At 39.6% G+C, this 23,455-nt stretch overlaps 1 protein-coding gene across 2 annotated transcripts in view; it reads right to left on the bottom strand.

The window, feature by feature from the left end:
* The window catches only part of LOC103706190 (MADS-box transcription factor 23-like), a 31,264-nt gene extending 15,442 nt beyond the window's left edge, over positions 1 to 15,822 (bottom strand). For both annotated transcript variants that reach the window (XM_017842541.3, XM_008790229.4), the window contains exons 1-2: positions 15,710 to 15,822; positions 15,343 to 15,552 (exon numbers count right to left, since the gene is read on the bottom strand). In XM_017842541.3, coding sequence (XP_017698030.1) covers positions 15,343 to 15,524 — 182 coding nt within the window. In that variant the 5' untranslated portion in view covers positions 15,525 to 15,552; positions 15,710 to 15,822. The remainder of the gene's footprint in view (positions 1 to 15,342; positions 15,553 to 15,709) is intronic.
* Positions 15,823 to 23,455: the final 7,633 nt, after the last annotated feature.

Here is a 23,455-nt window from a genome sequence, read left to right as displayed (position 1 = left end):
ATGAAGACCACCATTAGAATAAAGAACGCTAGCGAAGTCTTTAAGAAGACCACAAGAAGTTTGTGTCCAAGCCCAAAATTTGCCTCATCCAATGGAAGCCAAGGTATTGCTCAAAAAAGAGGGCCTCTGCTAGAGCATCATTCAAGGAAGCAGAAGGAGTTTACCATGATCTAATGGTATGATGTTCATCATCAGAACCATCTAATGGCAACATGACTATTACCCATATTGTTCCAACTATTATTAGGTCACCATCTGAAGGGTTTTCCTTCAAAAAGCTTTATTTTGATGACTTTGCTTAGTAGTGATTATACGAGTTTATTTTTGTGTTTAACTTGGACTTCAAGGATACCTGGTCATCCATATCCCTTGTATGGGTCCCAGAGCCTCCAGTGTACCTCATATTTTCATTGATCGATGAAGTTTGCTTTTGTTTAGCAAAAAAAAAAATGAGGTTTGCTTTTTCCTGAGTGCACTTGAGCTCATGCTTGCTATAAAATATTTCTGCATCTTGGATTTTGTGCAAGCTAGTTGGTGAAGTCCTTTATGAATTTTGCTATAAAATATTACTGAATTTTGTGAAGCAGTGGCGAAGCTAGTTGGTGAAGTCCTTTATGAAGGCATGCTAGAGCAGCGTCAGTTGGCGGAGTCCATGGTGGTGGGGCCTTGGTGATCTTCTAGCTATTCTTAGGTGCTTTGGTTCCTTTGATAAGCCTTTAGTTTTTGAAGTTATTTTGCTCCTAGTATTATTTTAATTTTTGCTTGGAAGTTTAAAATCATTGCTTAGATAATTTAGCCTTCCACTACGTCACTCTGAAGCTAGTGTTATGCTCCCAACCTACTTTAATGTAGCATGGCAATGAAAGCCAGAAGATGGGACATGACTCTTACCAAAGTCCTCTATTTAATAAATTGAGACCTATGAATATCATGGCCAAGCCCATAGAAGGCGCAGAAGGGTTGTGGTTGCACAAAAGAAAGGGATGTTATGTTGGGCAATGCTGACCTAACTAGATCTCTCCTAAGATGAGATTGACTAATGAACTGAGTTAACACATTTCATTAGATAGAAGTCATCTTTAGTTGATCTTTATTGTCATGCATAATTGAAAAAAGGATAATATCGCATGAACCTGAGTGAGGGCAAACATGAGATTAAACTGAATGGAGATAGAACTAATTACGGATGCCATCAAAGAAGCAGTAGTGGCTAGTGTGTTATTTTGGGTTACATTGCTTGAAGATAGAAAATAAGCTCAAGTTCTAAACATAATGAGGGTCAATTGGTCTCTATCCTAAATAGGTATTTAGGATTTAAATCAAAGATCAATCTTTAAAAACAAGTATGATGAACATGATAAATAACGAGCAATTGAAGATTTTATTAAAACCTATAGTGACATATAAAATCAGTACTATGGATTGCAGGAGCGCCGCTTGTTAGCTTTTTCTAAATCAACCTTACTATTTGCTTTGATAGGAAAAACTGGTGGATAACTAGCATTTCATAGAAAAGCAATACTTTTAGTGAACCTGGGCATTTATAGGTCTTAGTGTCCATTAGACTAATTAGACCATTAGGACTCATGAGTATTTTAAGATTTGACTATTTAACTCAACTATGTAATATGACATAGAATACTAATGGGAACAAATTATGTGTTTGATGGTTCCTAGATGAAATTTAAAGCATATAATGATAAATAATAACTTTCTTGATTGTATCTAATAGCATGACTCTGACTAGGACTAGGTCTACATTGTAGGTAAGTCATGAGTAATGTGTGGCAAGGTCGTATACGATGATGGAAATTTGGTACTATATCATCTCTTTCTTGTGAGATTCACTAAACTAATGTATTGTGGTTAGTTTTGTCATATCTCTCTCATCTGAATTTTTGTTGAGGTGATTAAGGAAGCTTTGAAAAGATAGCTTAATGCTAGTTAAAATGAAAGCTGATGGGAAAAATATTGGCCACCTCGATCTCGTGCCAGACCACCTCTTTGACCTCAGACATAAATCAAGGAGAATGATTTCGACCCCGACTGAAGAGCTGACCAACTGAGGAGCCCCCAGCCGAAGAGACGATCAGTCGAAGAGCTACTGGCCGAGAAGCCAGTCAGCCGAGAAGAACAATCAGCACATGTTGACAAGGACTGATAGTTCTAACAACTGATAGCTTTGGCAACCCGCAATCGTGGTAGCAACACGGTTGTGCCCAACCAACGCTGCATGTCGCCCACGTAGATTGGCTCCTACACCACGGTCGTACTACCAGTCATTTTTTCGCCATCAGTGCACGCCACATCAACCCAGATAATGACAAAACGGGCTCCCCTATATAAAGAGGTAGCTCGAGGGACCTTAAGAGGTAGGTAATTTACTATTCATAGAGAACGCTACTCTGCTGAAATTTCTCTCTTTCACATTGTTACCTCTCTATTCTGACTTAGGTATTGGAGGGTCTCCTATCCAAAACTCTCTAGCAAGCAAACTTTTTGAATGCTACCTTTGGAGGAGATCCACTTTTTCCACACCTCGATCAACCTGCTTAGCTCACCCTCAGTCAACCTCAAGGTCATTCGAGTTGCACTCTAACCTTCGTCCCAAATTCAGTGGCAATAGAATGGTGCTAGAGAAAGGGCCTGCCCTCCAGCTACATTAACATTAATCAAAGAGAGAGATCACCAGCATGAGGCCACGAGGAGCCCACAGTGCATCGCATGCTTCAAAATGTCGTATTCCGACCTCTCGAGAGTCATTGTAGAGCTTAGACCCTGCTCTGCCTAAACAATCTGTTATACCTATGGGCAATGAGCAGTTCAACCTGCTTATTCAACAAGTGCAGGCGCTAACCACAGCAGTCTAGAGCCTGCAGTAGGCAACAACATGATCAGAGTAGGTCTAGCCGGAGTCTGGCCAGCCCAGCCACCATTCTCAGTCACCGGCGCACCGCATGCACCTAGTCAGCCACAACTATCGATGCTGAGACTCGGAATGATCCTCCAGAGTCGTTGCACCCAGAAAAATAGTCTTGGTTGGGATAGAAAATAGCGTGCTCCGAGCCTCCATTCTAGCGAGGACTCCGCTCCGAGCCTCTTGCCCCCTTACTATGTGGAGGCCCTGCCCCACCAAAACTTTGACCTTGATAGGAGAATTGAGGAGATAGGCCGGCAGATTCAAGCCCTTAGAGGACAATATCTGAGGGTGAACAACGACCTTAACTTCTTCCTAGAACTCCCCTTCAACAGGCAGATCATAAAGAAACCGATCCCACCTCGGCTCAAGATGCTCTAAGTAGAGCCATACGACAGCATCTCTAATCCTCTAGATCATCTTGAGAATTTTAAGGCTCTTATGATGCTGCACGGAGCCATCGACGTCGTGCTTTGCAAGGCCTTTCCTGCAACCCTGCATAAGAAGGCTTGGTTCTGGTTCTCCGGGCTTCGGCCCAAGTCCATCCACTCCTTCGAGCAGCTCGTCCACCTCTTTGCGATACACTTCGCCTTCATCCGAAGACAACATCGTAGCTCAAATGCACTGGTCGACATCAAGTTGAAGGAGAAAGAGTCCCTCATGGACTATATTGGCCGCTTCAATGGGGCGACGTTGGAGGTCCGTGACCTAGATCAATCGATTACAATATCGGCAATGAAGGGCACTTAAAAATTAGGTGTCAACCAAAAAGAAGGAAATGAAAACCTTCTCTACCAAGAAAAAATAGAAGTATGGGGAATAGAGCATGTCACCAAGTCTCCTTATAGGGAACCAATACTCGATAGTTACTTTTTTAATTGCTTGATTGTTAATGAAGACCTCCAAGATGCATCTTTCTTGAGTGTAAGCAGAGTTGGTACTCCACTTGAGCTTAAGCTCCCTTAATGAAGCCCTTTGTAACCATCCTTCGGCATGTTGCTTCAGGTTTTCATGTTTAGTGGGAAATTTGTGATAGTGAGGAAGATGTTACAATAGTAGTGCTCATGGGACTAAATCAATGGTATGTTCCATATCCCTCTTGGGTGGGAGACCTCCTGATAAGTCCTTAAGGACCACAACCTCGGGGTCTAAGGCCTTGTTTGGGAGAGATATTGGCAGTAGAGCTTTTAGAAGTAAAGCTGTTGAAAATAAAGCTTTCTGAAGTAGAGCTTTTATAAAAAGTTGTTTGCTATTTGGTAACTACATTTCTAAAATATTGTGTTTGGTGAACAAACTGAGAAAGTACTTTTGTATGGCAAAATTACCATAAGAACATTGCATAGTATTATACAACAGAGCATAATAAAAGATAACATACATTAATACATAAATATATGATATAGTATAATATTATTGTAATGTAATATAATATTATTATAATATAGTAATATAATATTGTATACTATAGCATAATAATTTAATATAATATTAAATTATTTAACATAACATATTAATGTATTATGATATAATGTAATATAATATTATATTTATAGTATAATACAATAATAGAAAACAAGAATATCTTTTTTTGCACGGAAGGGAGTTCTTTGTTAGGGCTCCAGCAGATTTTTAGGTTTATAAAGAGACAAAGTATATAATTGTCATATTTTATTATAGATATTTTGGTCAAAAAAATAGCTTTCTGACAAAGATCAAAACAGCTTTTTTGGAAAGCTCCAAAATGAAGCTTCTTTCAGAAAGCTGTTTTTAGTTTTTTGAAAAAGCTAAAACAGCTTTCCGAAATTTTTACCAAACACCCTTTTTCATCTAAAAGTATTTTTGGAGGGCCAGAAAGTACTTTTTGGCCCTCCAAAAGCTCCCCCAAACAGGGCCTAAGAGCTCTTGGATCTCTAGTTGATACCCTTGGTCAGCTTTAGAGGGTATCTCAGATTTTAACTACCAATGACAAGGTAAAACTAGCTTTCTTCTCCTTGAATTATCAGAAGGAGAGAACTTGTGTTTCAACAGTTTTCTTCTTCTCTAGATTTGGCTTCCTACTGAGAGTGAAGGTATAGGTATTATCTCGGTCAATGATATTGTAATCAAAAAGCCATGGATACCTATGAAGGAGATTGCTAACTTTCATGGGGATGACATCAAACTAGACTTCATCCTCGAGCCCTTATTGATTTGAAGAACACTAGGCATCCGTGATTGACCAATATGGTTTAGTCTTTGACTAGGAAAACTCACTAATACGTAGTGCGGTAGATGGTCATGAGTCCAAGATTGTGCTTAGGCTCCCTAAAGGCCATATTCCTACTATTGCCACTGTTGATGAGGAAGATGATGTGCTCTTGGCAAGCAATTTGATGGTGGATGATGTTGCACCTCCAATCCACCTTTGCTTCCTTCGGAAGTCATAAGACTTGATGAAGAATGAGGGTGGGCTCCTCATCATCCATAATGGGCTCATCCTCGTCAAGTTGCTAGTTCTGTTTGTTATAGCAGCAATATCTATGCATCCAGTTATCAGCATTGAACTCCTGTCGGAATTGTATGACTTGTGGTACTGCAAGTTGCAAGGCTAGAAGTGTCATCGATCAGGCCAAAATATCTTGTGAAGAGGCCTAAAGTTGCCTTATGGTTTTGGTGCTCACAGCCATTTATTTCTAGAGACACTCAAACTTGGAGTTGATGCTGTTGTTTGGGTCCATGTTTTCTCAAGCCTTTTGTTGTTGGCATATTGTTTGATAGAGTTTGCAGCTATTGCAAAGGTACATGCATAGTCTTATGCATGGCTAAAGTCTATACCTGCAGTAGGCGAAGCTCCTATCTATTGATTGGATACGATAGTGAGGAGGTTACGATTGGGGATCCATGATGAAGTTGCTGCAGTCAGATACCTTCTGATGATGTGCTGGTTAATGCTGTCGAAGACTCAGATGGCTAGAGTTGCTTTTGATCTGATAGTGGATGCGGACCATCTGTTGGCATTCCGAATGCGAAGATTATGCATCGATAGGGTTCTAGAGGTGAGAGTGTGGCTATCGGATACTTGAGGTGCATGCAAAACCTAGTTGCAATAGAAAGTGAACTGGTAGTAAGCATGGGGGTCAGGGTGTGTCTATTGCCTTACCATTGACTAAGTTAGGCAGCTAATGCAAGACTATAGCAAGGAGTGATGTGGGGATGCATGCAAGTGGTCGAGGAGTCGGGATGCACACTACTAGGTTAACCTAGTAGGATTGCCACAGCCTCTTCCACTCTTGACGGGTTTAAGGATGCTCATCGTTCTCAAACACTCAACCAGAAAACTAACAAGCAAAGGAGGAATTGCCTAATAGCTCCCTTCTAACAAGAAGAAAACTCACGTCAGGTACCCTGGAAGTATCTAGTACTATGTAATTTAACGGTCATAGACCTTGTTAGAAGGTGGAACTCGATCAACTGTTTGAGACAAAATCCAGTTGGTGAACTAGATAAACCCTTGGGTTCTAGAATCCAACTCCAAGTAGTACATGTTATCCTTTTCAGAAACAAGCCAACTGGGCCTGTCCTAGTCCAAAGTCGGCTAGCCAGCCAGGTTCAAATAAATAAAAAAAAGGAAGGGTGGGCGCACGTGCAATGAAGAAGACTCCTAATGGGAGTCTCCTTCCTTCCGACTTCATCGGAGGAATCCAATGTCGAGGCAGATTCCGACCTCCTCTAGCCTATAAGAGACTCCTCTAATCTTCTCTTCCATCCCATAACTATCGGCGAGTGGGCTGGGATCCGAGGACAACCGAGCCAAAAAAATTTCTGTTCAGCTTTGTTTGGGGTTGAATTCAGCCGACGAGCTACTGCCGCCAGCTGCGCTTCACTGCCCCTCATCGGTGCCTGCTGCGTCCTTGCTGGACCACGACCACAACAACCACTGGTCCACCCTCTTCCTTCATCCTTTGTTTTGCCAAGAAATAAGAAGAAAGAAAGAAGAGAAGAAGAAGAGGAGGAGAGAGAGAGCCATCTCTCTCTAATTTCTCTCTCTTATTTTCTCTTTCTTCTCTCTCATCTCTCTATTTCTCCTTGTAAACGGAACCTATGGATCTCAGAGTTCCCATCCACTTGTTCTATAGACTTGAGTTGTCTCTCACAAAGAGATTCTAAATCGCTCTGGCGCGACCGACCACCCCATCCTGTTGAATGTCCTTGAAACTTTCATTGATGAATCATGTTGATTAACCTTGATCCTAATCGAGTCCATACTCTATGATTTATTGATCGAATCGCTCAAGCCTGACCCACCTAAAATCGTCGAACGCTATCATTTGGTTAATCATCCTATTTTTCATTATTTTATTTCAATCATCAAATAAAAATTAATTTCACTTTTAATATTTTTTAAAAGGGTTAACTAAATTACCTAGTGAAGTTTGACGGTCTAAGATGAAAGAGATAGGTAGATTTTACACTCCTTATTATTTTTAATTTTTTTTATTTTTTGGGGTAAATCGACATACGACCCTGTGATGTAGAACCACTGCAAGGGAAGAGGAGAAGAAGGAAGAACAAGGGAGGAAGAAGGAAGAAGAGGTTATAGAGACGCAGGAAGAAGAAGAGAAGAGGAGGACGAAGAAGAAGAACAAGAGGAAGGCTAGGGTTTTCTCATTCAATCATCAATTTCTCATACATGAGAGGGGTGGTCTTTATATAGACCTTACATATTGACCCAATTATATAAACCCAATTGACTAGTCTAATAACAAAACAACTGACTAAATTGACTTGACTAAAACAAAAGCAAATAATGCAATAAAAGAAAATGACTCGGACTCAAATGGATCCAATCCAGGTCTGACTCAATCCCAAAATAACTGACCAAATTGACTTGACTAAGATAAAAGCAAATAATATAATAAAAGAAAATGATTCGAACTCAAATGGACCCAATTAGGGTGTGACTCAATCTATAAGCTCAGGATCATCTGAATAAAGGGCTCTGATGTCCCCATCAACTCCTCCTGGGTGAGAAAAACTCGACCCCATCAAGTACAGATTTGGCTGGCTGTCGTACTGCTCCAGAAGATCGGGGTCAAGGCGCTGCAACTGGCCTCTAAAAATTTACGTCACGTCAGACTTTGATGGACCTTTCCACCGAACAAGGTAACATTGGTAACGACCATTCCTGGTTGACATAATCTACTCATCCAATATATGTTCTAGTTGTTCTCTGTGTGTATGAAATTTGGAAGGTGGTGGCTCAATAGCATATAATGGGTCAGGGTGATCAACATGGGCAGGTATATCAACAAAGGAGTCCAAAACGGCATAAATGTTATCTTTTTGTATAGGACTAAATCTTTAATATTAAATGTCGCACTAATTCCATAGTCATCAGAAAGATCCACAACATAGACATTCGAACGAATTTGTCATAGAAATTCGAACGGTGCTGTACTACAAGCTTGCAATTTTTCAAACGTTTCCGAAAAAAGTCGTTTATTCCTAATTTTTATCATGACGTAACTTCTTTCACTTAACTCTTTATAACGTCCGTGTAAATCAGCAAAGAATTTATATTTTAAGTTATTAAAGTGAATGCAATTGCTGATTTCTTGATACAATGAATATGGATGTGATGCAAATGATTGTGTAAACTCAGAGACTCTATACTGATGAGACATAGAAAATAGGTCTATGGGTTGCCTAGGTTTGTAATCTCAACCATCGATTCATTAAATCTTAGGTCCTAGTATATGCATTCGGGTTGAGCCTATGATGTGGAAGGTTAGGCAGAGATACTCCGAAAACTAGAACAATTATGTGTTGGATATCACGCATCGGAGAAAGTGCATCTGGAAGATTATCAGGGGCTACATCATGAAACTCCTCTAGAAGGAAAACTATTACAGAAGAATGTTCAAGGTTGGACTCTGCATTGGTATCTTGAGCTACAAGTGCCAACTCAGGTGACTAGCTCTCAATATCTTTCACTACCTCTTCCACAGTAGTGATGTGAAGTGGCTTGGTTGTACTTAGATCAATAGTCTCCCTTTGGAAATCATTTTGAACAAAATCTAATTCTGTGGGTTCATCTTCAAAGTCTTCTACATAGTCTTCTATATCTAGTTCATAAACTTCTTCGACATATTCGGGCTTTTGGGTCCCAACTTCTGATTCAGTAATCAGGTAAGTCTTGCCAGGGCATTGGAGCATGATGTGGCCGGAATTTTGGCACCAGAAGCATTGGGTTTGGCTTTGAGAAGGAGGGTTGGAACCTAATATTCCTTTTTTCTTATCAGTTGAAGGGTTCGGGCAAGCATCGGGAAGGTCCTAGTCGATGCTTGGGTTAGGTCGGGCTGATTAGGAGGATTGAAAAGCGGTCTACGTTGTGGGAGATAATTTTGGTTAGGTCGAGCTCCTGGGGCCAATAGTCAAGGGTCGATGGGCCTCACCACAGGTAGTCTTAAGAAACTATCTATATCTTGAGCCAACTGGTATGCTTGGTTAAGAGTAGTAATCTCTCAAAGGACTAGTTATTTCTGGATCTCCTCACGGAGTCCTGCCTGAAACCTAGAGAGGGTAAGAGTCTCCTCTTCTATTGCACCGCACTTCATATGAAACTCCTCAAATTGTGCGATATAATCAGCAACCATCGATGTCTCTTGAGTTAGCTTCTGCCACCTACCCATAAGGCATTGTCAGTACGAAAATGACAAATACTTCTCATTTAGCTTTTCTTTCATATCCTCCTATGTAGTTTTATGAGGAAGCCTTTGGGTCTCACGTATATGTTCAACATTATGCCAGTACCAGTGAGATTATCTAATAAGCTTCATTTTGCCAAATCGCACTTTTTTATCGTCAGTTATCTCGTTCCACTCAAGATAATTGTCCATGGCGATTCTCCAATCGAGATACACGCTTGGCTTGGGTTGACTAGGAAAGGTAGGGGCCTCTACTCTTACGGTATGTAGCAGCCTCTCATCTAAATCGCGCTGGTGATCGGGAGGTGGTTGGTTCCTAGGGAGATGGGGAAGGGCTACATGTGGTGCAGCCAAACCAAATTTCGGTTGTACTGCAACGGGTGTTGGCGGTTTAGGGGTCCTAAAATTTTGCATGAGCTCACGGATCTCTTGTTTGAATTCCTCGTTTCCAGCCCACATGGTAGCGAACTGTTCCATGAGAGATCTCAAAACGTCGGAATTCATGGTAGCTACAGGGGTTTTAGGTTAATTGAAATAGTACTTCCTATCACTATGGGTGGGCATGCAATGACAACACTAGGTGATGATGTGAAATGCAGTGTCACTAATGGAACCCTAATAAATATAATGCAGTACCAAATTTGATGCAGGACAACCTACTAATGCAATCTATTATGATTTTAGAGATCAGTAAGTTTTCATAAGAATAACATAAAGTTTAAATGTTGCTGATTTTTACTTCGATTATTCAGAAAAATGATTAAGATTATTCAATTTAAGAAATTAGATTGCAATCAAGTAGTACAGTTGTTCTAATCCTAAGTCAATCTGATCAAAAAATATTGAGAAACGTCCCGTTACTAGGGTGTGTTAATTTAATATCTAGATTTTAAAGGCGAATAAGATGGGTTTGAAAGTAGGGGTTCTATGTTCTGAATTTTGACAGCAAAAGTAAGTTTCAAGAATATGACCATCATGCAAAAGAACTAGAACATAATTAAATAAACAAGCTAGAAAAAGTAGAAACCTATCACCTATCGGAAAGTAAATGGTCAGAGTCGTTCGCTCGTGGCTTCTCAAGCAGTGGAGACGTCATCGGACGCAGCGCAGAAACTCAGTGGTGTTGACGGTTGAATCCGGACTGTTGCACGATTGAAGTGGACGCCGAGGAGAGATGAACGGCTAGAGGTTGAAGCTGTGGAGAGGGGAGTGAGGTGCATTCGTGGGCCTACAACGCCTAAAGGGCCTACGGTTTTGGTGTTGCGGGTGGGCCGCAGGTCTGCTTGGGTCTATTTGGGCCCGCTCGGTGACTGAGAAAAGGGGGGAAATGGATCCCGAAAGAGGGGGGGTTTGTGGTGCTGGAAGGGCGGCCGAGGGGGCTCGAGTGAGAGGAGAGAGGGTGTTTGGGAGCTAGATGGAGTGGAGGGAATGAAGAAGACGAGGGGGGGGGAAAGGTGGAGGGGCAGTGGGACTCGGCGGTGGCTAATGGAGGAGGGAGCGGTGCTGTGGGCGGCGAGCAAAGGCAGAAATAGCAAGGCGGCAAGGGCGGTGCAGCATGGGAGGTGGGGTTACGGCAGATCTAGACGGCAGCGAGGCTGGAGGGGCGACGGCCGTGGCGGCTAGGGTGGAGCGGGGCTTCACGGGCGGCGGCAACAGCGGGTGAACAGAGGTAAGGGTTTTTTTTTCGTGTGCAAGGCACGTGCTACTTTTTTTTTGACTCTTTACGAGTTCGGATTACCGGGCGCAACCCGCTCCGATACCCATTATCTCCAGCACGTGCAGATCACGTGCACCTTTTTTTTGTGGATCCGGGTTACTGGGTTGTGGGTAATAGGTTTAAAACTTATCCGTTACCTTGACTTCTTCTTCAACCTCCCGACGGATTCGGGAGGACGTGCTGACCTTCTCGGCAGCGGCTGCAGAGACAAACTATGGTTGCGGCCCCAGCGATGGAGCGGCGGCGGAGAGGGGCGGCCAGTCACGATGGCGGGTGGTTCTTCTTCGGGACGCGACGGTCTCCGATGGTGAACCAAGAAGCGATGGCGTCATTGTGAAGGCGGCCGCGATTGAAGGGGCTGGTGGCGCTGTTGGCGTTGTGCATGGTCGAGGAAGGTGGGTGCAACGGTGGATCTAGGGACTCCTTCCCTGTTGAAGCCGACAGCTGTTACGGTGGGCCTGAGACCACCGGTGACTATTCTCCTTGAGACCCAAGGACAGTGACGCGAGAAGAGAGGTGATGCTCTCTCTCCTTTTGGCAATGCAGGTTGAGCGTGGCCCTTCAACACATTCCGATGTTCACGGGGTGGGGGTTATGGTGAAGAACTCGTGCGGCAACCTGATACGCGGGATCGAAGGCTGCTCTGCCATGCACCAGGGTCCGTTGCTTTGGCATAGAGGCAAAGCACGACTCTGATACCAAGTTGATGTAGAACCACTGCAAGGGAAGAGGAGAAGGAGGTAGAACAAGGGAGGAAGAAGAAAGAAGAGGTTATAGAGACACAGGAAGAAGAAGAGAATAGGAGGAAGAAGAAAAATAAGAGAGAGGCTAGGGTTTTCTTATTCAATCATCAATTCCTCATACATGAGAGGGGTGGTCTTTATATAGATCTTACATATTGATTCAATTATATAAAACTAATTGACGAGTCTAATAACAAAACAACTGACAAATTGACTTAACTAAGATAAAAGCAAATAATGCAATAAAAGAAAATGATTCAAACTCAAATAGACCCAATCCGGATCTGACTCAATCCCAAAATAACTGACTAAATTGATTTGACGAAGGCAAAAGCAAATAATGCAATAAAGAAAATGACTCGAACTCAAATGGACCCAATCCGGGTATGACTCAATTCGGAGGATCATGATCATTTGAATGAAGGGCTCTGATGTCCCCATCACCCTGCCGGTGGATAATAGTAGTTGGCATATGACTTTGCCAGCGGATAATAGTAGTTGATATGACTCTGCTAGTGCGTAATAGTAGTTTACATTCGATCCTACCAATGGGTAATAGTAGTTGGTATTTGTCGATTACGGCCCCGTCATAGGTATAATAGTGATCTTAGCATTTAGTCTAAAAGTAGCAGTTTGATCAATGATATGGTTAAATGGTAAATAATTTATGAGTTTATTTATGCTATACATTAGAACCATATTTATGAAATATGAATAATTTATGACTTGATATATTGTACTATGAAAAACTTTATTTTGTAATATATGTTATTCCCTTTAAATTATACATTAACATACAAAAAACTTATGCTTGATCCAGTAAGATAGTGAAAAGTTTATTTACTAAGCTATGTCGTTCATATACTTCTATTTTTATTTTTCTTTCTCAAGACGAATAAGATCAGTAGGGATGAAGGTTTGTTCAGGCTTGGCATTCGTCCTAGCAAGCTTGGCAATTTTGGAGAAGGATTTTAGTATTTTAAATTGACTATGAATTTGTAGTCAATGATTTTCAGAATATTGAGGATTATGGGTTTAGTATTTATGTTTAGATTTAGATACTCGGAACTAGTATTGCTTGCATGTAAGGGATAATGAAATTGGATTCTTATTTATTCTATTATATTCAAGTTAGATTTGAAAGCTAAATGTAATGTTGACTTTGTGTTATCGTGGGTTGTATCCCTCAGTAGCACGGCCAGTCATGCTCTGGATCTGGGGTGTGACAATCCTACTTGAAGTCAAATTAAATTTTTGAAAACAGTTTGAGATCAATTTAAATTCGAGTAAAAGAAATTTTGAAAGCACAGTTTTTATCCAAATGAATCTAAATCAAATAAACTTTAATAAACCCTATTCTAAGTATGTAAGCATCATATAAACTAGCAAGATCAAAAAGAGAAAACCATTAGCAATAATAACTAATAATTAACCTCGAAATGACACAATCTCCTCTCATTTGATCTCAATAACAGCTTTTCTGTTATCTTTATGAACATGAAATTCTGAACTATTACTTCTATACTGCTTTTATGAAGTTACACGTAGTTCTATGTAATGTTATATAAATATCACATCCAGAAATTTGTGTAGGCAGAGAAAATGCAAAATACAGTAGTGCATCAATACCACTCGAAGGAGGTTTTATTGCAGAACTGAACATAAATTTCTGAATGTGCCCTCTTCTCAAAAAAAAAAAAAAAAATTGAGGGGAAAAAATTTCTCAATGTGTCAGATCTGATAGTGAGGTGGACGCAAGGGAAGAATAAACCTTGGACCATTTGATATTCTGACATGGTGGCCGCTGCACATCGCACTTCAAAACGTACAAAATATGGGGAGTGGAAAAAAACCATATCAATATATGCATTATGGACAAGTCCACAATGGCACTACGTGAACCTGATGTTAAATTCGTACCGTACTTTAGTTGCATCTATTTAAGAAGACGTATCCGCAAGAACAAAATGCACGACGACAATGTGAGCCACAGCTTAGAAATTATTGTGCGCGACTTCGGAAGACAGCAAGCCATATACAAGCATCTAACCATCACCATCCCCCTACTTCTGGATCTAAAAGTTCAGTTTTTATTAAAATAATTTGCTGTATCCTGCGAAAATTCTTATGTCTTGATGCTCGTTGCCAGCAGTAGGAATATGAGAAGTAAAATATTTAGTATAGCTTTACCCTTGACTTCGTCTTTTATTCTCTATATATGTTCAGCACTACCCGCATATTCAGTAATTACATCTCATCATGCACATGTGAATGAATGATTTAATCTAATGAATTATTCTTTATCTTCCTTAACATCCAATAGTGTACAGAACAAGATGATTAGTGGTTATGTTTAAATACAAACATGGATGGAACATTTATCATGCAATATTTTTAGATTTATTGGGGGAAATGAGAAAGTTGGAGAGATGAATAGTCTCAGATGTCTATAGGAACTGCCAACTTGCTATATGTTCTTTTCCAATCCTAAGAAGCCCATGACTTGCACTTTGTTGTTGTTTACAAACTTAGCCATGGAGAACCTCGCAGTAGGCTGACAATTGACATTCATTGGACCAACACAATTTTGTCTGACTTGGTACTCTAGAAAAGCAATACAATGCCTCATAACATGGAAATGTAGAAGACGAAGTTAAATTAATACATCATACAGACTCGAAGTATTTGAGAAATAAGTACAGTAAAAAAAAAAGAAAAGGAGTCAGAGAGAGAGAGGGGGGGGGGGGTGTCTAATGAAAATCTAAGTGGAAGATAGATATATGAGATGAGGGGTGGTTGTCACAGAGAGAGAGAGAGAGCGAGGGGGGATTGTCTAATGAAAATCTATTTCGAAGATAGATATATAAGATGAGCATATCAAAGCCTATGAAAATGAATCTTGGTAACATTGTCGGAACCATGAATAAGAAAGCTACAAAAAGGAAATGGCGATTTCTCAAAGGAAAAAGGGAAAAAAGAAGTGGGGGAGAGATGCACCGTTCCTGTTTTCCTCTAGTTCATGCTTTAAACCCTACCACCAAAACCAACCAGGCAAAGAATGATCAAATCTACGAACCCGACCACCTTTACCAACATGTCGGACAAGTCCCATCATCTTTATCGTTGCCTTATAAAACTAGTCTTCCATGGGTTAGAATTACTCCGAATCCATCCATGCATTAGCAGCAAGATCTTTTAAGAAAGGCCGATCGAATTTGTAACCATGTATATCATGTAAGATGAGATAGAAAGTGCGTCGAAAGGGGACTAAGAAACAACCTGGTGCTGGCGAAATCGTAGAGCCTGCCAGTGCTGGAGAAGATGATGAGTCCAACCTCGGCATCGCAGAGGATGGCGAGCTCCTTGGCCTTCTTCAACAGCCCGTTCCTCCGCTTTGAGAACGTCACCTGGCGGCTGGTGGAGTTGTCAATCCTCCGGATCACAATCTTTCCTCTCCCCATATTTCTTCTCCTTTCTTTCTCAATCCACCTAAAACCCAATATCTGGTGTATTAGATCTGGCGATGGAAAAATAGCAAGAAGGAATTAAAAGAAGAAGAGAGAGAGAGAGAAAAAAAGACGAGTGGCAGAGAAAAGGAAAGCAAGAAGGTCGGAGAGGAGATCTAGTGGAGATATTGAAACCTTACTTTCCTGGAAGACGAGCTTTCTCAATGGCTGCCCGGAGTTTGAGCCTCTCTCTATCTTCCTTGGCCTAGGAAGTGGATGTTGTCTTTCCTATCTATCCTACTATTTTATACACAAAAATATAAAAGAAAGGAAGAGGGTGGCCAAGGAAGAGTTTGGTTCAGGAAATTAGATCCTAGACCCGGTCTACTAGCTCAGCTAAATTTTCCACATAGAGCTATAGTATTTACCAAAAAATAAAAAAAGTTCAAAATAAACCCAACCCAAGGATGCTCCTTCTCTTCTTGTCTGCCACATTATTTATTAGTTCCAATGGAGGAGGAGGCTCGCTGCCACCATCACTAATACCACTACTAAGCTGCGCCACTTCTAAAGGGACGATCTCATGGATGTGGAAGAGTACTACATTCTCGTCTACATGATTCATGGCTGCAGAAATGATATTAGTGGGACCTTCCAAACCATGCTTTGACTCTATCCTCTGCTCCTTGAAGCTCGGCAGTCTTTTCTATTTTAGGGTTTTGCTTGGGAGAGGGGAGCGGATTGCTTAGCCAAATCGGTTAGTCTATTTTCTGCCATGTCCAAGTGGTCGGCATTTATAAGGCCGGTATGCAAAGAAACTGGTAGATTAAATCTAGGGTATAGTTTCTTCTTAATTTTCTACCTCTCTTGATTTCTTCCATGTTATTGTTGTTGTTGTTTTGATTAGACGCTCTCTTTACTTTTGATGGAAGGATGAGATAATATTTTGTGACGGTTAAACATGACCGGGTAAAACCAAACTATTTTGAGACTTCTCTTTGAACTTGTCTCCTCCTTTGTTCATTTGTTTATTTATGTTTCCTACTTTCCTGTGGTCCGCGGAACGACCGGGCACGTTTCTCTCGTTGATGACCTTGCCATTTCAAGAAATTGGACGGCGCCGCTTGCCGCTGACGCGGGGTAGGCCAAACTGTGCGTCCTACGGTCCCATCTGGCCCGAGGTGTCGAGATTCCGCTTTTGATTTATGGAATTTTGCACTGCCCAGCTCGGTCTTTCCTCAATGGCCAGCTCGTCCGTCTCAAAATACTGACGACGGGTAAGGGGGAATGAGAAAAGACTCAACTGTTACGGCCGCTTTTGGCTTTTTTTTAATTAAAATAAAAATTAATTATACTTTGGTGACGGTGTGGCACCTAGATGATGACATAGTGTATAGATAATGATATAGCATAACAGATGATTTTTTTTTTAATTTTGCTGATGCTATATATAGATGATGCTGTGGTAAGTGCGGTAAAAAAAAAATTTCCAAAAATATTCGGTCATTGAGTGCTGCATCATCATTTCTATGCTATATTATCACCGATCCAATCGACCACATAATCATCTTTCCATATAGTTTTTGTCACATAATCGAGTACATAATTTCTGGTTAATGCTAATAGAAGCATCGTGAGAGAAAGTGATTGAAATTTGCAGGAAGGACCACATTAAAATGGTTGAAAAAGAATCGAAATCAAATTTGAGTTCTTTGAAGTTCAATTGCTTATTAAAAATTCATTCTTGGAGCACCAAAAATATAACTAATACTAAAATAACAGACATTATAATCGTTGTACAGGGATTCTGCAGTATTACATATATTAATATGTAATGGGAATTTGAGCTATGGGTTTTATTTTGCTATTACTATTGTTGTTATAAGTGATATTAGGTGTAACGGTCATTTTTAACAAAAAAAAAAAAAGAAAAAACAATAAGTCATTATGCCTATTTATACTATTTTCTAAATAATATAATATTTCTAAATTTTGACTTTTAAATTAATTTTCGCTCATGTCTTGTAACAATATTTTATTAAATGATTTGGACAATGATGATGTCATTCTCCTATTGTTGGTACGCAATTTTTTGTTATGTTATCATTACAGTAGTTATTCTTTTGATACTATAGAATTTCAAGTGATGCACTGGTGGAGGAAAAGGCAAATGTTATAATTATTATACTTAGTCAGTAACGATATCAATTAGGGAGTGGAACAACATCACTATCAAAAATTTAGTATCTAATAAAAAACATTTGCCAAGCAAATATTTCCTTGAATTGCTTCAGTACCAAAGTAACCACAACCAACGCTGATGATCATGTTGAGCCTTCCTGCTATGTCTAGAAATTGTAGATTTATTAAGCATGTTTTGTCATAAATGCCCTAAACTTTTGTAGCAATGATATATATTATTATTCTTATACATTCTTTGACCACCAATTTTTGCATGTTGATATCTTAAAAAGGAAATTATAGCAAATAACCTTGAATCCATAAGGTTAGCACCTCAATGATTATCTTTAGAGGTGAACACAACCATGTAAGTAAATGGTGCCAATTGAGAATAGAAAGGTACTCTAAAAGATTTAGGCTCTATTTGGCAAAACTTTTGGTAGGTTAGAAAGTACTTTCTGGTTATCCAAAAGCACTTTTGGATGGTATAATGGTGCTTAGTAAAAAATCAAAAATTTATTTTGGCTTTATTAAAAAGCTAAAAACAACTATTTGAAAAAAAACTTTATTTTAGAACTTCTCCCCAAAAGTGCTTTTTGGCCAGTATTAGAAAGTTGATTTGGTTTTAATAATTTTTTTGGGGGACCAAAATGCCCACCAATAAATTTCATGATTACATCTTATATTATATCATATCATATCATAATATATTATTGTATTATAAATATAATATAATATAATATAATAATAAACTAATAAAATATTATATTATATTGTTACATTATAATAGTATAATGTATTATATTATTGTAGTAATACATAATTATAATATAATATATTCTTATATTATATTATATGTGTAATATAACATATCATTGCAATCATATATTATATTATTATTATTATTATATTATAATATACTATCAATAATATAATAAGATATTATAGTATATTATATTATATTATATTGTAGTAATATTGTACTATTAATAATACATTATTATATTATATTATATCATGTCATATCATATTATATTATATTATTATGCTATAGTATTTAATATAATATATTATAATAATATTATATAAAATACTAATATTTTAATATGTAATAATATGTAATATTATATTATATTATACTCTACTATACAATACTATGCAATATCTTTTGTTGTCATTTTATCAGACCAAATGTATTTTTTTTTATTTTGGTTACCAAACAAATATTAAAGCTTCACAATACTTTAGAAATATAGTTACTAAATAACAAATATTTTTTATAAAAATTCTACTTCCAAAAGCTTTACTTTTCGGAAGCTCTATTTTTAAAAGCTCTACTGCGTGCAGCAATCACAAGCAGGGCTTTGGTTAACAAGAGAAGAAGAGAGCTAAGGCCTTCTATGAGTGAGTAACATATGTACTTCTATTAATTTACCATGTTGATTTAATAAAGGATCTAGTTAAGTTCACAAGACTATGCTATTAAATAAAATAGTAGACTTTGCATCATTCCACAAAATTAATAAAAAAAATTCTTTTAAGAGAATGAGCTGCAATTTCCTCATCTCAACATTAAAAGTGTTAACCTTCTGAAGTAATAATAAGAGAATGTATTTATAATGGAGATAAGTGAGGGGGCATGGCCTCTTGAGTTACCAGCTATGAATATTCTATTGTTAGCAACTATTGCCACTAGGAATCGGCCTAACCAATGCACCAAGCTAGTTGAGCTACTGAAGTGCTTGAATGATTGGTTGCTTAGACCATAAGGGTTGGCTGAAGGTCACAATGTATCTCCGACGTGAAGATATGGTGGCCATTGTGCTTGATGGCTCCAATGTTGATCGCTCTTGAGGTGATGTTGGGTGGAGAAAATTGTTCTCAGACCTTTGCTCCGATGCTAGATCCGAATTGAGTATGTCCGACGAGGGACCCTCTGATGCGTAAGTCAAACGGACTCTCACAGAATAGTAGAGGTGTCTTGACAACAGCAAAGTGGCAGCATGATGGTGTAAGAGTGCTCGAGAGCACTTATCTAGAGGATCCCCCTGGGAATGGTTTATGTAGGTGAGAGTTGACGCCGTCGCCGAAGAATCCAAACATGCAGATCGGCCATTTTTAGCAACCGATAGCACATCTCAAAGATCATATGTGGGCAAACGCATCATGTTATGTGCATCTCGTTCGTTTGTCACACAATTGTGGAAACCGTTCATGACCATGAGTTAGTTGGGGGGAGAGTTTGGAATTTACGGACTCTCCATGTGCCTCTACGGTCGGCCACATAGTGGGCTTTGACTGATTGATCGGAGACTTCATGGCGTGCTCTAATTGGTCTGTCTACCATATCGGCCATTAGTCTAGGGGGTTAGTAGTTCTATTGTACGTCTTAAGCTATGGCATTTTGAACCGAAAAGGGAGAGGCTCCTCCATGATCCTCACCGAGAATGAGGGCTCGTTGGTGAACTTGACGTCATTCCCAAGCTTGTCATATTGTTGCCTTAAGGCTTCGAGGTAGCAGTCGATCTTCTCGAGCTTGCAATCAAGATCGACATCCCTCCTGAAGGCCCTTTTTGATCGGCAATGGGAGTGGTCTGGTGTCGATCCCTCCCAAGATTGTGAACTCAGTGACCGACGCTTCCTATCCCATCCAAGGATCCACAAATGAGAATGATGCATGTGGGGGGTTTGCCTTGGGTCCAAGTATGGGGGCAATGACCCTTTAGCCTACCTTGGGCTTCGAGGAGGGGAATGGTGACTCAGTTGCACCAGGACTCTATGGTCACTCGGCTCACAAGCCTACTTTTGTGTTACTGCTAGTTGTTAGCGGTTGTCTATTGCAAGTTTTGGACAATTGTAGTCAGCACCTGAACCTACTATACGAGCACCTAAAACTGCATGGTAGTAACCGTTATTGTTGCCTACGACTCTGATGGAGGCAGAGCCCTCCGAGGGCTTTATAGAGAGCCATCGGACTCTACCGGTGCATCTTGCTAAGCAATCGAGAATGCTTTCTGATCTCTATGAGATTTTATAGTTGTAAGCTATCTGCCATCTTGGGGAACATCCAATAGTGAGATCACGGGCCTTCCACTAGTGCCAATTTGTTGCTGCTAGGAATCAACCCAACCAAGGCCCCAAGCTAGCTAAGCTACTGGAGTACTCGAACGATCGGCTGCTCAGATAGAAAGGGTCGGCTGAAGATCATAATATCTCTCCAAGGTGGTGATGTGGTGGCCGCTATGCTCGGATGGTAATGGTTCCGACGCTAGTTGTTTCCGAGGTGATGTTGCATGGAGAAGACCATGCTCGGACCTTCTCTCCTACACTGGATCCAACCTGAAAGAGCAATGAGTCCTCTTGCCGAGGTGTGTTTAGTGGAGGACCTTTCTATGCCTAAGTCAGATAGACTTTTATAGAATAGTGGAGGTGTTGTGAGAGCGATAGTGGCAACACAAAGGCATAAGAGGGCGAGAGTACTTGCTTTGAGAATTTCCCAAGAATGGTTTATGTAGGCGAGGGTTGGTGCTCTTCACAAAAGAATCTGGTCGAGCAGATCGGCAATTTTTGGTAATCGATCACATGTCTTGAAGATCATGTATGGGCAAAAATGCCCATGCATCTTGCTCATTCGTCATGTAATTATGGAAACCATTCGTAATCATGGCTGAGATGTTGCCAGCTAGAGAAAGAGTTTGGAATTTAAAAGACTCTTTGCATGTGTCTGAGATCGGCCACATGGCATGCTTTGACATGTTAATCAGAGTTTTCATGGCAAACTATGATTGGTTAGTCTGCCACGTTGGCTGGGGTCGATTCTAAGGCGTATTGACAACTATTGGTCTTTGATGGCCATTAGCCACAGAGTGGTTTGGGATTAGGATCCAAAAATCAAAAGTTTGGTGTGCAAGTTGAGAGTTTAAATGTTTAAGACTTTTTATGAAAGAAATAAATTCCATATCATTTGTGAACTATCATTAAGATATCCAACCCCTTCCAGAATTGTTCAGATCAATAGCATTTTAAAAATAGATTATATAAAGAACAAATTCTCAATTTGGCCCAACCTTTGATATATATATATAGTTACGACGTTGAATGTATCTAAGAAAAATAACTTTTGCAATGAAGATCATTTGCATTTAAATGAGATATCCTAAATAGTTAACTAGTTAAATGCATCTATTAAAAATTATTTTTGTAATTAAAATTATTCGAGACCTATCCACGAACGAACACCAACATGTACTCATCAGAACTAATTGTATTATTTCTACTTTTGTTGTTAAACTTGGGTAAGATTGTTTGCAAATTCTATAATGTACATAGAGATGGTCACAGGTTTGCTGCGCATGCATTACCAGGTGTCAGCACCTCAGGTTAATTAGGTACTTAATTAGCACTGTGTAACATCCAATTAGCGTGTACCATAAAAATTAGCATTGTTTATCATCCAATCCATCAATAGGACCATAGGAAGATAGGTGCTCTAAGAAATTTGGTGAACATTAACAAATAAAATAATTAAACATTGTCGTTAGTGGACATTATCAAAAAGCGTACGTTTTTACCAGCAGATAAATGATCTTCCTCGCTCTACAGTTTGCTTTTTAACAACTAATGATTATTATGAAATGACTCGAATAGAAGAACTAAAAAAAAATATGTGCAATTGTATAACGAATAAAATATGTTCGTATGCTCCACCAAAGGTCACCATGCATTTTTCTACGTGAGACGAACTTGGTTAATGGAAAGAGAAGCTAACACGAGGAATGGGTGTTTCTGTCGAAGAAACCCAGCAAAATGTGGCAGGCGTGACGAAGCTGGTGACGTCTTATCCTGAGAAGGACCGAGCGCGACCCCTATGGAGTGCCGACGCCAAAGTGGGAAGAGAGAAAAGAAGGTGAACAAAGAAAAGGGCGAGGATGGAGCGATTAAAAGCTACTCAGGTCATATTTGGTAGGATATCCATCTAGGACTTCCTAAATAAAGCATCAACCACCAGCAGATTATTAGGAAGTAATTTGCAATCAATGCACATGACTCTTCGGTGTTGATACAACTTAGCATTCCAAAGAGTTATTTTGTAATCCAAAGAGTCATTTTGTAATCCAAAGAGTCATTTTGTAATCCAAAGTGTCACCTTGGAAATCTCAGAAGTACTTGTATTTCAAAGAGTCATTTTAGTACTCCAAGGGCATTAAATGTTACTTAAATTGTCATTCTATATAAGAATGGCTTTAGCAAGATTGTAAGATGCAGAAAAAAACTATGAATGAAAAATATCTCTTGCTTCATTCCTAATCCTATCCCATCAACTTCACACCTTGTTCCAACAAATTTGGTATCAGAGCCTGGAAAAAAATACTTGTCAAGATGGCATCTTCATCAACTACCATGTTCTCCTACACTTCAAACCAAGTTCCCATCTTTGATGGTGAGCATTATGACTATTGGAGTAGTCAAATGCAAACCATATTCATATCCCAAGACCTTTGGGACATAGTCGAAGGTTCATATGCAGAGCCACCTCAACCACAAGAAGTTACAAAAAATTGGACAGCAGAACAACAAGGAGAGTACAAGGAGAATGTGAAGAAAGATGCATGTGCTCTTCGATACATTCAACAAGGAATAAGCAAAACCATCTATCCCAGAATTTTTGGAGCAAGAAAAGCAAAGCAAGCATGGGAAATACTCAAAGAAGGTTTCCAAGGTAATGAGAAAGTTATCTCATTAAAGTTACAATCACTGTGGAGAGA

Source organism: Phoenix dactylifera, unplaced genomic scaffold, assembly GCF_009389715.1.
Source record: "Phoenix dactylifera cultivar Barhee BC4 unplaced genomic scaffold, palm_55x_up_171113_PBpolish2nd_filt_p 000085F, whole genome shotgun sequence".
Lineage (NCBI taxonomy): Eukaryota > Viridiplantae > Streptophyta > Magnoliopsida > Arecales > Arecaceae > Phoenix > Phoenix dactylifera.
The sequence above is the reverse complement of the archived record's forward strand: the minus strand, read 5'-3'. Positions and strand labels throughout refer to the sequence as shown.